We start from the raw sequence: 15,972 nt of genomic DNA on the forward strand, positions 1-15,972 counted from the left end.
ATATTTTTGAAGTAAGTAGCGAAAATTTCCGTTTGGACTAAGCGTGACACTGACCGTTTGAAAGGAGCTCCCAATTATTCGATAACTAATGCGCCAATGCTTTAAAAATGCTGAACATATTGATATTTGATGGAACAAACTTTCAAGGTCCGTTTCATAACAAAAAGGGTCGGTGGCAAAAATTGTGGCTATACTTAGAAAAATAAACTCCAGCTGACTACTGAGTTTCAGTTAAATTGAATCAATCTGTCCTTTCTATTGAGAGAGAACTCAACTATTTTATTTATTGCACTCGCGATCTCAAATTAGGTCCATCATAACCTATTAATCAAATGACTTTTCCTCAATTCATTTGGCTGATTAATCAGATATTGGAGTCAGAGTTACATGCGTAACGACACATGCATTTTTACTCTAATAAATTCAAGCCATTCGCATTGATTGTAGGAAGAGACTAATCACAATTTATGCTTTGAATGCTTAGTATAAAATTTTCTTTAGAGTTTTCCTCGTCCGTTAAAACCTGTCTTAAACCTGGTTAAAACACGCCGACAAAAGCATTGCGATTTCAAGGCTGCCAAGCAACGATTAGCACGTTCGTAATGATTGGCCTCAAAGTAGTCAGCCATTCTTTGGCGTTAAAAACATGCCCCTTTTTTGGTCCCATTTCAACTCGCAGGCCAATAATAAGTACCACAAGTATTCGACCCTGAAATTTGGTTGCCTTCTTTTGCAGGTATGTACTCGTACACTGAAATGTGTACATTCATCTTGAGAGCTCTAATAGTGCTCGCATCCACTGAACAAAGGTTGAGATATGGCCTCTTCAACGACCAATGAATTCCTGATGCTTAATATGACAAAGCAATTTTCATTCGTTGCCAGACCGTTCTTCCCATTTGAGACAATCCCGGTGAGGTGAGGCAGTACAAATTTGAATTGCCGACAAGAAATGCCAATTACCTAATACACTCGAGTTGATCACGCTGCTAAATGACGCCAACCTCATGCGCCTTAAAATTTGAAATCTGCCCTCCAACCACGTTATCATAGTACAAACGGTACAAACATACAAAGTAACCAAGGACTGCTTGAAATTTAGATCAATCGGAATGGACTTCAAATGTCCTTGCATTTTAAAATGGACTAAAACCTCTGAAAACATCATCATAAAGTTTGTATTCTTAAAGAAATTTTAGGTTTGATAAAATACACTTATGTCGGAAATATGTGCTCCATGAAGTAACATCTTTTTAGTGTTACAGGGTAGCCCAAGATTAGTGTTTTGTAAGCTTCAAGTAATATTAAATGGACTTTAGATTGTAAAATAATCCAATAATATTTGACCACCCCACGGGCACCAAGAAGTGTTTTTTTCGTCACATTTGTCTAAACTAATCCCAAAACATTTAACAAAAAATATTCACCCATGTTGTTCGGAGTATTATTTTTGCAACCATTTTACTGGTTCAAGGAGTATTGTGAATGAATCATGCCCTCGCGTAGATGAGATATCCATCTCAATATTCGCTATGGCGCTTTGAAATCGATCAATTATGGCTGACAAACAAAGCAAACACAACCATCAACCCAACCCAAAGTACGGCGAGACACGAAAATGCAAAACTCAGCGACGCAATTTGAATGCTGCCCACTATTCATCAAAAGAGCCAAAACTCAGAGTGAACGGATTCAAATTGTACGATAATGTATTCAGTGCTGTCATCAGCCACCCTTGTCTGGAAACCCAGGAAACCCTGCAATGGTAAGAGGGCATACTAGATTGGTTTTGCATATATATTATGACGCAATCATCATCAAAATCAAACAATTGTGATAATGATTGCCTCTAAGGCCCTTCTGGTTTTACTGATATGACATTTATTCAGTTTTCAATTTGCTCCCCTCTTTTGATTTTCTGGTCTGCACACCAGGGTTTCTTTGTATTGCTTTTTCAATTTGCTCCCCTCTTTTGATTTTCTGGTCTGCACACCAGGGTTTCTTTGTATTGCTTCTAAAAATGTTCGATGGGAAAATGTTTCTTCCATGAAGTGGTAAAAATTACAGTGAAAGGAAGGCTTTTTGAGAAAAAAGTTTATTTCTGCTTACGAACAGTATAAAATCCCGCTGAAGGTTGAAAGCCAGATGATGTAATGAAATTGCTTAATCTCTCAAAACAATTCGCAAGAGACATCAAAACTCGGAAATTCTGGGGGGAGTCCATTCGTTATCAAAGTTGCTTTGAAAATTACAAGGCGCTTTAAAAGTAACGGAACGCCTGATTGTGTGTCCTATTAATTTTTGATTCAAATTTCACACCAATTCGAGCTATACCGCTTCTTGGACGGTACTTGAAATCTTAATAAATCCACATTTTTGTCTCTTTAATGTTCATGATTTTGAAAAGTAAAGCATTCAAGATTGGAGCATTTTTTCTTTTCAATGCAGATCTGTTTATGACAGAGGGAGGGATGTTATCAGGGTTTACCATTTTAACGCACCCTGTTCATAGAAATATATATATTTTTTTTCTATTTGTTTTTGAGCGCTGCCTTTTTTTATTTATTTATAGATAAATAAATGATAATCTTTATTGCGGCTCTAGGGCATGTCATGGCGTAAAAATAACTATAAAATAAAATATGATGTATAAACATTATACAGAGGTTGGTTGTTAAAACAAGAAAAATGTCAAGAAGGTAAAAGCAATAAAATAGTCGACTAGAAAGTGATATCACAATGAGTATGACTAGAATTGGTTCAATGCACATGAAAAAAGGGAAGAGGGGAATCACAGGCATTACAAACACAGTTAGGTAAAGGCAAATGATGGAATTTTGGTTATTGCAGAGTAGAGGATGGGCCAGATTGAAGAGATCTTTTGTCAACATCCGTCGCTGATGGCATTGGGCTGGGAAATTTTAAAATATTTATTTGAAGATTTTTTTTTTGCATTTGGGTGCTAGGGTCGGAGGGATGAGCCTCGCCCGGCCAGCGAAGCCAGCCATCACATTGCCCTTATACTCTTTTCCAATAGGCAGTGTCGTGTCCGTCTCAGCTTTGGTTCTCCGTCTGTGGGCAAGGTTAGCGTCTAAAAGTTTCCGTGAGAAAGGTCAGGGAGGAGATTCGAACGGGGGCCTCTCACGTATTAGAAAACTGCATTTACCACTACACCAGGTCTCCTCCCCGGCGCTCATATATGTACATTTTTTTTTTAAATTTAATTTAGTTCATCCTGGTTTCGTTTTATCGCTTTCATGTTGTGACTGGATATGATTTTTTTATTCTCTTCCTATTGAGATCATTTATTATCTAAAGCATGTGAATGGTTACCCTCTAATTAAACATGTCAATTAAAGAGTTGCTAGTTTAACAAAAATTCATTTTTTTCATTTCCAGCGAACTTACTTTTTTGGCAATTCTAAAGTATCCAGGAATACACGATGTTAACTTGACATAACGCAAATCGGTAATGAATGTTTCTAGGCTATTCATTTCAGGTAGAAGTCGCTTGAGTTTTCTTCCTTCGAACTTACTTGTACTAATTTTAATGAGAGCCTTTCCTTGGGCTCAAATTTACATGGAAACCCAAACTCTAGGGAAATTTCTGCCCCAAAAGTTTTCGAATATTTAATCGCCTAATTCGGATTAGCCGCGTTTGAGATCACAACGCAGTGGAACATCCACTCAAGCATCAAGCAAGGTAGCCAAATACCAAAAAGGCCAAATAAGAAATTTGGTGGCCAAGGTTTTGACATATGGCCCTCGAGCTTTGCATTTTCATCCGGCGCATGTTTAGGTTCGGCTTAATATAAATGAGAGTAACGGATCATACTCATACATAGTTATGTACATACTTAAAAAAGGCTGGGGATTCTATTTGCAGTCACTGGTCTGGTGTGCTAGATCCACATGAAGGACTCTTTGTCCGTGGTTATGATTAGGGCTTTTGACCATAAACCACGCTCTTACCAACCAAACATTTACAGTTCTGGACATTAATTAAGCACTCCGTTATTCATCTTCTACCCCCTTCTTTCATTTCTATGATGACAATTTTCATACTGAGATTCATGAGTATCTAGAATTTCTTTGTATTGAGATCAATCATTATTCAAGGCCTTGTTGTCCAAGTTTCCCGGTTCTAGGTTTTGGATTGGTCTGAAAACGAGCTAGGAATTGAGGGCTCTAACCTACTAAAACTGTGCCTTGTGAGACTCCATCTCAATTACAAACAGTCACATTAATGCTCGAGGACACCTTTCCAAGTCAAATGTTTGTGATCTGTGCCAATCATTGCCACAATCGTTGACCGCTCTTAAGTTCTTAAGTTAAGAATGTACATGTGGACTCCGTTACCTTTACTGGAAATTAAATCCCCCAGCGCGTCTAAAAAACAGGGAATTGATATATCCACCAAGAAGGATTTGGCGGATCTGGCTAGCCCTTGAATGTAGGGTTGATCAGGAATTTGGTCCAAGACTCGTTCAATTCTGACTTGATACATGTTAATGGATCAACATACAATGAAGGAGGCCGAGAAAGAAGACAGGATTTGACACTGAAGTTCCTTTTGCTTGATTTTGGCTCTTTTGTGAAGTTTGCTCAAAAGTTGCTTGATTGAACTCCAATTGAACAACGGCATTCTATGGTCTTAAGTTCTTATCCAAGAAGCATCTCCAATTTGGGCTAAGACAAATTGACTTTCTAATGTTTGATCATGAATTAGGTTATCCCAGAGGCCTATTTCTTTCTTGCACGATGCTCAATTCGAAAAAATAGCTTTTATATGATTTTTGAAGTAACATTCAAATTCGTTTAAAAACACGTATATAATGTACTCTAGATCAAGGGATTCCTTCGTCAATCTTTTTTCTCTGATAACGTTAAAACTCAATTTGCGTACATTACAGTATTGCCATGTATCGTTCTTGAATCAATAATAACCTCAAAAACGAACTTATCCCGTCTAATATGTACAGGGCATTAGTCGTTCCTCAATAAGATGAACGAGTTACAGTTACAATTACTTTGGTGAAAAATGGTAATAAGTGACACAACCGTCACTCGAAAAAATTTGCAATGGCGTTACACGTTACTTTTCCCAAGAATTAGATGACCAATATTCTATGGTTTTCCCCCAACAAGACCATACTTCTCTAAATAAATTGTGTTTTTTGCTTCAAGCTGTCCTAACGGGTAATATTTGAAGACTTCATGTAAACATTTTACAATAATGAGCATTGTCATTTAATCGTGGTATAATTGTTCAAAATGTATTGCATTGCAATGCGTTGAGGGGTCGAGATTGACACCATTGATGGAGTAACGATTGTTGAAGGTTTGAAACAATAATATGTCGGAAAAGTCACGATGGAAAATCAATAGTAGACATTATGCATGTAGTAAAGCTTTCCTACTAGAAGCCTATGCCTCAAGTCGTGGAAATGTGGAGGCGTTGGAAATTTGATGCATCGTACTCAAGTCAAAGAAAGATCTTTCCCTGCTTGACAATTGTACTGAATCAGGTCTTCAGTCCAACGAAATTTGATTGAGAAGATGTAAACAATACAGTAGAAATGCAACAAGATTTAAAACCAAGAAGACCCTCACAGTATTTAAGAGCAAGCACAATTTTCAAGCCTGATTTTCGTTGTTCACAATAAGCTCGATGGAAACAGCAAAACATGGCAATTTCTGTTGTTTCCTCAGCTGTCACGAGATAAACGAACAATTAAAGGCCATTCTGGAAGCTAAATATTGAACGAATAACGCGTAATTCTTTTAGTTTTGGGGTCGTTACAATTACACCATTTTAAAATGTACTGGAATTACAGTGCCTTTTTCGAAAAAAGGAACGAATTACTGTAATTTCGTTACTAATGCCCTGAATATCTATAGTTGCGTGCCATTGACACATCTTTTGAGAGCATCTTAGATATCATAACAAGGATGAAAACATGGCCAAATAATATTAATCTATTATATAATTTGTGAAAAATAATGACCATCCACGAAATCTAGTAAATAGTGACCGCGCATTTCGGGCAACAACTATGCTTTTCCACTCGTTCGACATACCCATCGACCTGTCTGAAAAAACTGTAAGCTTGTTAGTAATCGACAAAGTAGGCGTGACCGAGAATTGAACGCGATGGTATCGAGGATATGTACCTATATACCTATATAGTGAGTGGGTAGTGTATGTAGGATGAATGAACTTGGAGCTTAGGAAAAGAGACAGGAAGCTCGAGGACTCACTTACAATGGCGAACTCGCACTCCAAAAGGAATGTCACTTCCGATTCTCCCCCCCGACATCATGGTTTGCAGACACAGTTGGCCCACCCGTCCATCACGATGAACCGAAAGCAAGTTTCGACCCGAATGTCGGTGAGAAATGTCACAAAAGAGGTCATTGTGATGAGCTCTAGTGGATGGAGAGATGGCGATTAGTCGAGAGAGGACTCACAAGTGTTAGCAGATCAGGTTGAATGGCAAATCCAGAGCAACGTATCGAACGCAATCAACAAGAGTGGAAAATAGTTGAGACCTAAAAGTGGATGAGTTGTTGATGATGAGAGCATGGCTTCTCGCCATCATTAGTATCCAAGGTAAAAAGAAGGCTGAAGGCTGGCTTGGTTGACAAGGAGTGGTTCTCTCGTTACAAAGATTCCACATGAGTCTGACGCGTGGTGTGGGTTGTTCCAGTTTCGAGGTCCATCGAAATACGTCATCTTTGGGTCCCTGGAGCCATGGAGAATGGCACTTTGGACTCGGCCATTCTGGAATGTGACTATTTGTTGGATGAGCGAGACCGATCCTCTTTGGAGGTCAAATGGTACTTCAGGCACGATCCCGTCCCCATCTTCCAGTGGGTTCCACCCAATGCTCCACAGGTCTGGTTCTAAATTTGTTCATTTTGCTTACTTGATCATATTGTTATGGACAAATAGGTCCAGAGAGCTTATGGTATGTTGGTCCTTTATCGTACTAAAATTGTTAGGAAAGCTTAAACCTGACAAATAATTTATACGGTATACGGTGCTTTTGTGAGATGGAAAACTTCTGGCAATGTATTTACTATTGAAGAACCCCATACCCCATCTGTATCAAAGTACAGAGAGAGAATTTTTTTTCTTTTATCTAACTTCTACCAAAAAGTTTATCATATGACTTCAGCTCTTGTGGGTAGTAGCAAAAATGATTGTTCCATTTTGGTCCCTTGACAAACAGTTTCGGTTTCTCAAGATAATGGTCATTCTTCCGATGCCGCACAGCCTTTTATGTTGATGAACTCTTCCGAGACTAACTCGTAATTCTCGTCATACGTACGTAAGTGCATTTGGATATAATATGGAGGGCGTTAGTAACGAAATTACAGCAATTCCTTCCTTTTTTCGAAAAAGGAACTGTGATTCCAGTACATTTTAAAACGGTGTAATTGTAACGACCCACAACCTAAGGGAATTACGCATTATTCGTTCCTTTTTTTAGCTTCCAGAATGGCCTTTAATTTTTCGTTTATTTCAGTCATGACAGTTGAGGAAACTTATGGCTCAAGAGAGCCTCCATCCATCTAGCATATTATAAGCAATGAAAGTCAGGGTTCAAATTGTGCTGGCTCTTAATTACTCTTTGAGGGTGTTCTTGGTCTTAAATATTGTTGCATTTGCTACTTTATTGTTCACATATTCTCAATCAAATTCCGTTGGACCGATGACCTAATTCAGTGAAGCAAGGAAATTCTGTCTTGGTCTTGAGCATGATGCATCAAATTTCCCAAGACTCCACATTTCCACGATTTGAGTCATCAAACAAGGAAGCTTTACTGACTTGACTATGGCTAATACTGTTTTTCCATCATGACGTTTGCGACATTGTTTCAACCCTCAACAATCATTTCCCCATCTAGGGTCCCAATCTTGACTCCTCAAAGGATTGTGATGAAGTACATTTTGAACTATTATACCACGATTAAATGCCAATGCTCATTATTGAAAAATGTTTACACGAAGTCTTCAAATATTACCCGTTAGGATAGCTTGAAGCCAAAACCACAATTTCTTTTGTGAAACATAGTTTTGATGGGGCAAAAACCATAAGATATTGGTGACCTCAAATTTTAGTTAAAGTAACGAGTAACGAATAACGCCTTTACATCGTTTATTTGAGTAATGGCTATGTAACGAATTACTATTTTTGACAAGAGTAATTGTAATTGTAATTCATTCCATATCTTGAGGAACGACTAATGCCCTGGCAATATGCAACACGCAAAAGGTTCCATTCTTCCCAAGATATATACTCCTTTCCGTAGAGGCAAAACTCCAAAGCTGGCCTCACACTTGAGCTTTACAAATACAGTGTACATATAAGCATGTCTCGTTGAAGGTTCTGAACAAGTTTCGTCGCTTCATCAATCTTCATTATCTGGTCACAGATGATCCATACACCGAGCATCGAGCCATTCACCTTCAGCCGATTAGTTCCGAGCTCTCAGGGCGATACTCATGTCGGGTCTCGTCCAACTATGACGACAAGATCATCTCCAAGAACATGATCATCTACGGTGAGTACAATCCTTGGGGAGTATGATTCTCTGACTGTGGATATGAGCTGAATTCAAGACATTTTGGAGCCAAAAAGGAAGCCTGGTCGGTCCCTTTTGTTGAAAGTTGGGAGAAGCAAACAATCATAGAAAAATACTCAAGAGAAGAGAAACTTTGAAGACATAGAGCTTGCAATGAATGAAGAATCTCTCGAGACATCCTTTGCAACAAGGCTGTCTTTCCTATATATAGCCCGAGAAAAAGGCTGATGAGAGTGAAAGAAGGAGAAGGGTCTAACGAGAAACGTTTGATGAAAGTTCGGTTGGTTAGCAATCACTTTTGTTCTTCCAGCTCCGCCAAAAAAAGTGGAAATGGACTTCTTTTGGCCTTCAGCCGACCTTTTAAACTTGACGTGCCGAGTAGATCGGATCTATCCTGAACCCATCATCAGCATTCTACTCAGACACCAACAAACCGAACCCATTACAACCACTGATCTGCCAGCATTATCTCTGTCAAACAGACCAAAGAAGGATGAAGGCCACAACAGGTGAGAAAGGGAACAGCCTTCAAGTAAACAAAAGAAGGCTCACTATTTGAAAGACTTAGAAAGCTAATTTCGAAATCATGGACGCGAATCGCAACAAAGCTACTTGTTCTATAAATCATTCAAAACGGGTTCCACCCACGCTAACAAGGGCATTTTGGAACTGATGAAGTTCCGTGGTGGTGATGACGGGAAACCAGGATTTATGATCAGACCTGATTCCTGGAGTCCATGCACTAAACTGAACGTGGACACGGAATGTGTTCCTCGCCACATCCCTTTGTTGATAAGAGTTTTACGAGTCGTTCGTCAACAAATCCGGGAAGCCTTTCACCAACTTGTTCCGCAATTTGAGAGTCCAAAATAGACCATGATTAATGGGAAACTTGGAACATTCCTAGCCAGATTGGAATAGCTGTGTGAACGCATCTCCTTATCTGATTAATCTCCTCGAGATGAGAACAAGATGACAATCCCACCTGACTTACATGTTTTCGCCCATTCAATCTTCACACATATTTCAGCTTTGATGTGACTCACACAATGGATTCGACTCGGCTGGTTTCGTGGTCGGATGGTTCCTATTCGGTGGTCGTGTCGACCTTAGTGGATTATAATCGACTTCCTCGCCGTTTTCAATTGAAGGCCAAGTCTGCTCTGGTCTCGGTATGTTCCATTCGCTTGAATGGAACACCCTTCCATTCCGAGACCATTCAAAATCTTGTTGGAACATCAGATCCACTCCCGAGTTCCTCGCAAGCATCTCGACCATCTCCATCGAGAGGTACTGAACAAAAACATCAGATTAGACTGAATTTGAGTTCCAAGGTCTTTTTTTCATATCTTCTTCCTCTCTCGCAACTCTATTCCAGGTTCGTCGTGGATAATAGCGTTGTTATGGTTACCAACCGTTGTTTTGGCCGTCTATTTTCATCGCTCAGAACTTTATTCATAAATCATGGGTAGACACACCAACTGGAGGAGATTGGAAATAATTTAGGATAATCTAGTAAGATAACTGACAACACAGCATGGGATACAAAATCATGATGGAATAAAAGTTGACACTAAATCGATGCTGGGATCGCCGTCCTCTTCCTGTACGTGCTTGATGGCTTTTCTATTGACCCATGCATTCATTCACTTCCCCCCTCCTTACCGCCGATCGCATTGAAACGCCAAGAAACATTTTCGACTTAACTGGCCTTAATGGGAAGTGGAGTGCCTTTCTTGACTTGCTCCTTTTCCAATTGGCGTCCCAAGTACTCCCTGGAACATAATGGATCACTTGCTTTAAATAAGAAAGCCCTGTTAGAACGCTTGAACATAATCAATACCCACCAGTTGTGCACCATTAGCTTTTGAACGGCCAAGAGTGCTTCATAACGAACATTCGGGTCCTCGTGAGCCAATAAACTCATCACGATCGTCTTACCGCCCAATAGTTCCAAAACACTGCAAAAGAGATTTATGAGTGGACCATGCTTTAGAGGTTTTAATTAACGAGCCATTCGTGGATTTACTATTTATCGGCGACCACCTGCTGTCACCAACATCACTCACGATCACTTGTGTACCTTTCTTTGGCCCTCAAAATCGAGGTGGCAGCTTGCCGACTAAGAATAATCCTGAATGTCATTGAGAAAGAGCCAAAAGGACCTCGTTTGAGTGAGCTAAGGAGGACCAAATTAGATCCCTGGCGAGGTTTTATTAAAAAACATGAAAGAACCCAGTGAGAACAAACTAACCTCAGGCTAACAATGGAGCCATACTCGAAGCACGAACCCGCATTACATATTAGATTTGGAATGTGAGCCAGGCATAGGCATACTATCCGAAGACCGTTTTGAAAGCCACTTGTTCATTTCCGCCCCAAGAGAAAAAAAGCCACATGCCTTTTCACATCCTTTTTTTTGAGCCAAAATCAGTTTGCCTTCGTCGACAAATTCCCGCCTCAAGACGAGATTTAAGTCGAGAGATTACCAAAACTGAATTTAACAACTTGTGCTCAAAGCAATTCAGATTTGGTTGTTGTCGGTCGAGTAACCCAAGGGTCGGAAGAGGCTAGGCTCTCAAACTTGGCCTTTGATCATGAAGGGGAAGGCCTGGGTCGTGCTTGACCTACTGAACACTCCCAAACAGGTGGGATTTTCGAATGAATGGAAATGAGAATGGACGAGAACAGAAACACTCACTGCTTCCCACGAGAGTAATGGCGCACATATTCGCCGAGGTCGAACGAGGCTACACTCAGGACCAGCGGGTCTTTGGTGGTCTCCAGGAGATGGATAAGCATCTTCAGCAATTCGTAGTTCTTGTCGTTCAATCGGTGAGCGTTCTCACGCCAAAATTTCTCGGACCGATGCACGGGTGACCATTCTAATCGACCGGAATGCACCTCAGTTACATACTCATCATACGAACTGAAACAGAATTGAATGAGGCGGGTAAGAAACAAGATAAACAGCCGCATTTAGCCCGAATCGTATTGGGTCATTTTGGAGGAATGAGATATCAGAGGTATAATGCGTTCTACGTGCCAGGAGGTTTGCCATTGATTTCAGAATTCTTTATTTGTGAACTCTCAAGCGAAATTACGACTGTGGCTGTAAGTTGTCCTTCATTTTTTTTTTCTTTTTTATGAATAAAGGCCACCTAAACCAGGGTAAAATGGGAAACATAGAGCATGAATGATCTTAATTTCGAGTTCCCATTGATCATTGCATTCTCTTAGTCATTTGGTGAAGACTTTATTGAAGTTTCTTCATAATCTACATAAGTAGACGGATAAAGCTAACAAGTCCACTTAGAATTGATACATGTAACGCCGTCTGGCTGGTTAAGGGTCTGTCGTTTAATGACAAGCTTCAAAGAGAAATTTTGGAGAATAAGGAATTGTTCCGCGAATGCAAGAATATACACAAAAGATGAAAGAAGCTGCCAATTTCGAAGAAACATGAAAAAAAACTCAAAGTCTTTCAATAAGAGGGTCTCCAAAGTTTCTGTGTGTAACCGCAAAAAGTTGAGCTGCACTGACTTAGGACCAAGTTCATGTCCATGGATTCTCGAAAATTCGCTAAATTGGAAATCCCACGAAAGGTTGAATCTGGGTTGATTGAAACATTCCCCCAACGACAACAGGCAATTGCTGTACATAAAATATAATTCCCAAACATCAAACGATTCCTTTCATTCCACGATTAGAACCATCTCTTTGAATTGTGATACAAAAGTAAAGAGTATGATAAAACGCACTAAAAATATAGAGCCTTCATTCATTTCCTGGAAGTTCCATTCCTAACAACGCCATTTATAACGGAGCCAGAACCTGGAAAATCTATTTCTTGCATCGGTTACGACGCCGCAACTTGCGACGGAAAAAAGCTACCTCCGCTCGATTTATGACCATTTCATGATTCATGGGGACAAAATGCATGGGCTAGAAGGGTTTCTACATGAGCATTTGATATTCTCAATTTCCATCAGTCGACTTGGATACGCAGAGTGCGCCTGGTTTCACATCACGATTTCCTTCTCTCCATTTTTCCCTGGAGCCACTTGATCCTTTGTAGATTCAATTCGAAGGCTTCAGAGATTGCTTCATGCATTTGAAATGATCCCTCCAGGCCATCCAACACTAGACGGTCTCAAAACGACTACCGACACTTTTCTTCGTAAACTTCATCCAAAGCTCACCGAGAAACTAATTTTGAACATCCATCTGCTCGGTGCTTTGAACGCATGAAATTTAGAGAGCAGCAAAAGTTCATCCTTATTTCACTTTGTTGCATTTTGGACCTTGTGCGCTCTATCGGTCAGAACTTGTGCAACTAAATCGGCAGCTATTGCTCATTGTAAAATGTTGGCTTTGTGTGAAGATCCTGGCAAACTTTACCTGAGATCATGGAGAGATGCTTCCATCTTCTCCTTGAGGAATTCGATATCGGCCAGAATATCCTCGTCGTCGAACTTTCTCTGCTCAATGAACTCCAGTTGCTTCATAACCTTGCACTGAACCATGGAAATGCAGTTCTCCTTCACGATTTGGGCATCATCGGGCTTCTCGATCAGATTCTATGGAAACAAGTGGAAGAACAGATCAGTGAAACCGATTTCCAACCAATCCACAACGACAACAACAACAACAACATCTGTTGGGAGGGAAGTAACGCTCTTATTGTAAACCCTTCAAAACCTTTGTCTCAAGACAGAAGGAAACTCACCCTGAATACGGCCAAGATTATCCTGCTCACTTTCTCCTTTTGTGCATCCGTCAAGATATCCGCCAAAATGGGGATCACGCCAAACCTTCAAACAGAACAACAAAAGGCAATTGACTAGTGCGGACTTGACAAGGTTGAATGGTAATGAAAATACAAGATGGATGGATGGTGGAACACGAATGTAAGAAAGAACAATCATGATTCATAGGGGGACGAAAGACTCGCACGCCTCAATCTAAATAGGAAGCTATATTGGGTATCGTGACCCGCAGAAACGATTCCTTCTTCTCTTAACACAATAACAGAGGTGGAAATCATTTTCATCAGGAGCTTTGGTAGTACATGGTGGGTCACAGAATGTGGGGGAAAAGTCCCCCAAGGAAAACGCGTTGTTGGGCTAACAAACGTCAGCTAGTTTCAGCAATATTCGTGGCATCATCCGCTGGATTGAATATGGAAATACTTGGTGCATTAATTTCCGAGTGGCAAATAACCCCCGAGGCTGAGCTAATAAATAATGCATGGGAATAATGCATTAGCCGAGGACAAGAGACGTGATTACCAATTACGAAAAGTTGGGAGGTTGTGAGAATAGACGAAGATCACTTACTTGTGAAGCTTCTCGGCAATGTCAGCGTTGAACGTCAATACCCAAAGGCAGAAAGAGAGTTGGTATTGGATCTGGAAATTGACCCGTCCAGACAAAACAGAGACCACGGTTGAGATCCCGTCCAAATGCACAAAGGCCTTTCGGTAGTCGTCAATTCGAAGCATCATTTGGAGGCAACGAGCCACGCTTTGGATGTACTCATTACCCTATTAAAAGGACGAGAAACTGAATATGATCGCACATTTCACATTGAGAGCAAGGGCAACATAATCGCAAACAGAGGTTTTAGTAGGTATGTTGGGAACTGTCGCTTCCCTCAGTTCATTTGTTGCCGAAAGGTCTCGATGATTCTTTTGAACTGAGTTGTGTGTCAAGTCAAATGCCTTGCTTCGGTTGCATTTGCAATGACAAAAATGACATGATGTGAAAAATCAGGTATTTGAGAAGAGAAAAAAAAGAGTACACATAACTTTACAAGAGTCGGGGAAAATCAGCTTAGGGAAAAAGGATGAAATATCATACGAAAAATTAGCTTCACGACCAAGCAAAAAATAGTGTTTCATTGATTTTCCCGAGATATTGGGTAAAACATGATTCAAATTATTTATGAAGTAAGTACAAGCACCTTATTCAGTGAGTTCATTTCGTTGCCTTTTGTTCGAGAAAACCAGACCTTTAACGACCTAAATGGTTAAAAGATCATCTTACAATAAACTCGCCAAGTGTGATCCCTGCATCAATTTTAAGTGGGCTTGTTACCTTTACCAATTCTATTAAAAGCTGATAAAGCTCAATCAAAACCATTGTCTGCCAAATGAGGGCGCCATATGCGCATTGGTAAAATTTTAAGAACTCGATTTACCAACACAATCGTGGCTTCAAACTGCTTTATATATTTTCAGAATGCAATTGAGTACATCCTTGCGAATTCTGGCCAACTTAGACATTCTTAGTTTTGAGTGAACTTTTGGGAAAAAGCAGCAAAAGTATTGGAAATCGCTGATTTCTTTTTCAACAGTCGAGCTTAAATTGTAATAAAATACGATTGTTCACGTGCCTGAACGCACAATTGAAATTACGACCGTGAAAAATGCTTAAGCTTTCAATACATTTTTTATACTGTCACTTTCAACATCAACATGGTGTTATCTAGTACTCATAACCAAAACTTACTTAACAATAGCCTAGTTAATTTGTTTGGTATAGTCTTGCTGCTTGAGAAGTCATTCAGGTTGATACAGTACAATTTTGGGTGAGAGTAATTGATTTTGCGATTCAAATACTTTTGAAGCCAGTTCCGTTCAGACACCTTCAGTCAGAACCATCTGAACTTCCTTAGCCAAATGAGTCACATCAAAGGGTTTCTTGTTTCATATTCATTCCCACCATTCAAGAAGAAAGCGTATTTATTCTTGTTTGAAATGAAACATTCATCTTTTCCATTATTTTCCTTTCTTTATTGCTTCCCGTAAGACCTCGTTAAAATATATTTGAGCTCATTTAGTACTTGCAAAAAGGAAAGAAAAGGAGTAATGGGGCTGCACTTCTTCTCATTATCCAACAACCCTTCTCGACACAATGCTTGATTCCTCAAAATGGATGTGCATATTTGTTGGACAATAAGGCCAACCTTTGCCTCAGCACATCGGCATAAAACAATAGCTTGCTAAATAACGTTTTCAAACTAGAGTGTAATCAGAGGCGAGATTTTTTTAAAGGTTCGTACTTTAGAGTGAAGGCTTGGACGTTACCCAGAACAAGCATCCGCTCACCACTTTGGCGACTCTATCGTCTTACCGGTTAACGTACAAGTCCCTAACTAGGAGGTAAGAGTAGTTAAAAAAAAATTCAAAATTTAAGAAAGATTTTCAAGCACGAAACTTTTCATTATTGATCCATTACAAAGCTCAAAACATGAGGTTTTCCGGAAATAGATCACCTCTTTTTAAACCTTCGAGCTTCAACACAACAGTTACATCCTCTGATCGAAAGTTGATCAAACGGTTAAAAAACAAAAATCTGCCAAAAATAGTCGAGGTAC

At 39.8% G+C, this 15,972-nt stretch overlaps 2 protein-coding genes across 2 annotated transcripts; one reads left to right on the plus strand and one right to left on the minus strand.

Moving 5' to 3' along the window:
- The first annotated feature begins 6,456 nt into the window (after positions 1-6,456).
- Positions 6,457-10,111, plus strand: LOC131883767 (uncharacterized). Its single transcript, XM_059231320.1, has 6 exons — positions 6,457-6,613; positions 6,711-6,898; positions 8,394-8,571; positions 8,903-9,101; positions 9,623-9,882; positions 9,971-10,111. The coding sequence occupies exons 1-6, from the start codon at positions 6,574-6,576 to the stop codon at positions 10,051-10,053; spliced, it is 948 nt and encodes a 315-aa protein (XP_059087303.1). The 5' UTR covers positions 6,457-6,573; the 3' UTR covers positions 10,054-10,111.
- A 141-nt stretch (positions 10,112-10,252) lies between these two features.
- On the minus strand, positions 10,253-14,146 carry LOC131883768 (V-type proton ATPase subunit H-like). The gene is made up of 6 exons (XM_059231323.1): positions 13,932-14,146; positions 13,322-13,406; positions 12,994-13,172; positions 11,294-11,521; positions 10,440-10,553; positions 10,253-10,367 (listed from the first exon to the last, which is right to left on the minus strand). The coding sequence occupies exons 1-6, from the start codon at positions 14,096-14,098 to the stop codon at positions 10,295-10,297; spliced, it is 846 nt and encodes a 281-aa protein (XP_059087306.1). The 5' UTR covers positions 14,099-14,146; the 3' UTR covers positions 10,253-10,294.
- Positions 14,147-15,972: the final 1,826 nt, after the last annotated feature.

The sequence above is a fragment of the Tigriopus californicus genome, chromosome 7, assembly GCF_007210705.1.
Source record: "Tigriopus californicus strain San Diego chromosome 7, Tcal_SD_v2.1, whole genome shotgun sequence".
Lineage (NCBI taxonomy): Eukaryota > Metazoa > Arthropoda > Copepoda > Harpacticoida > Harpacticidae > Tigriopus > Tigriopus californicus.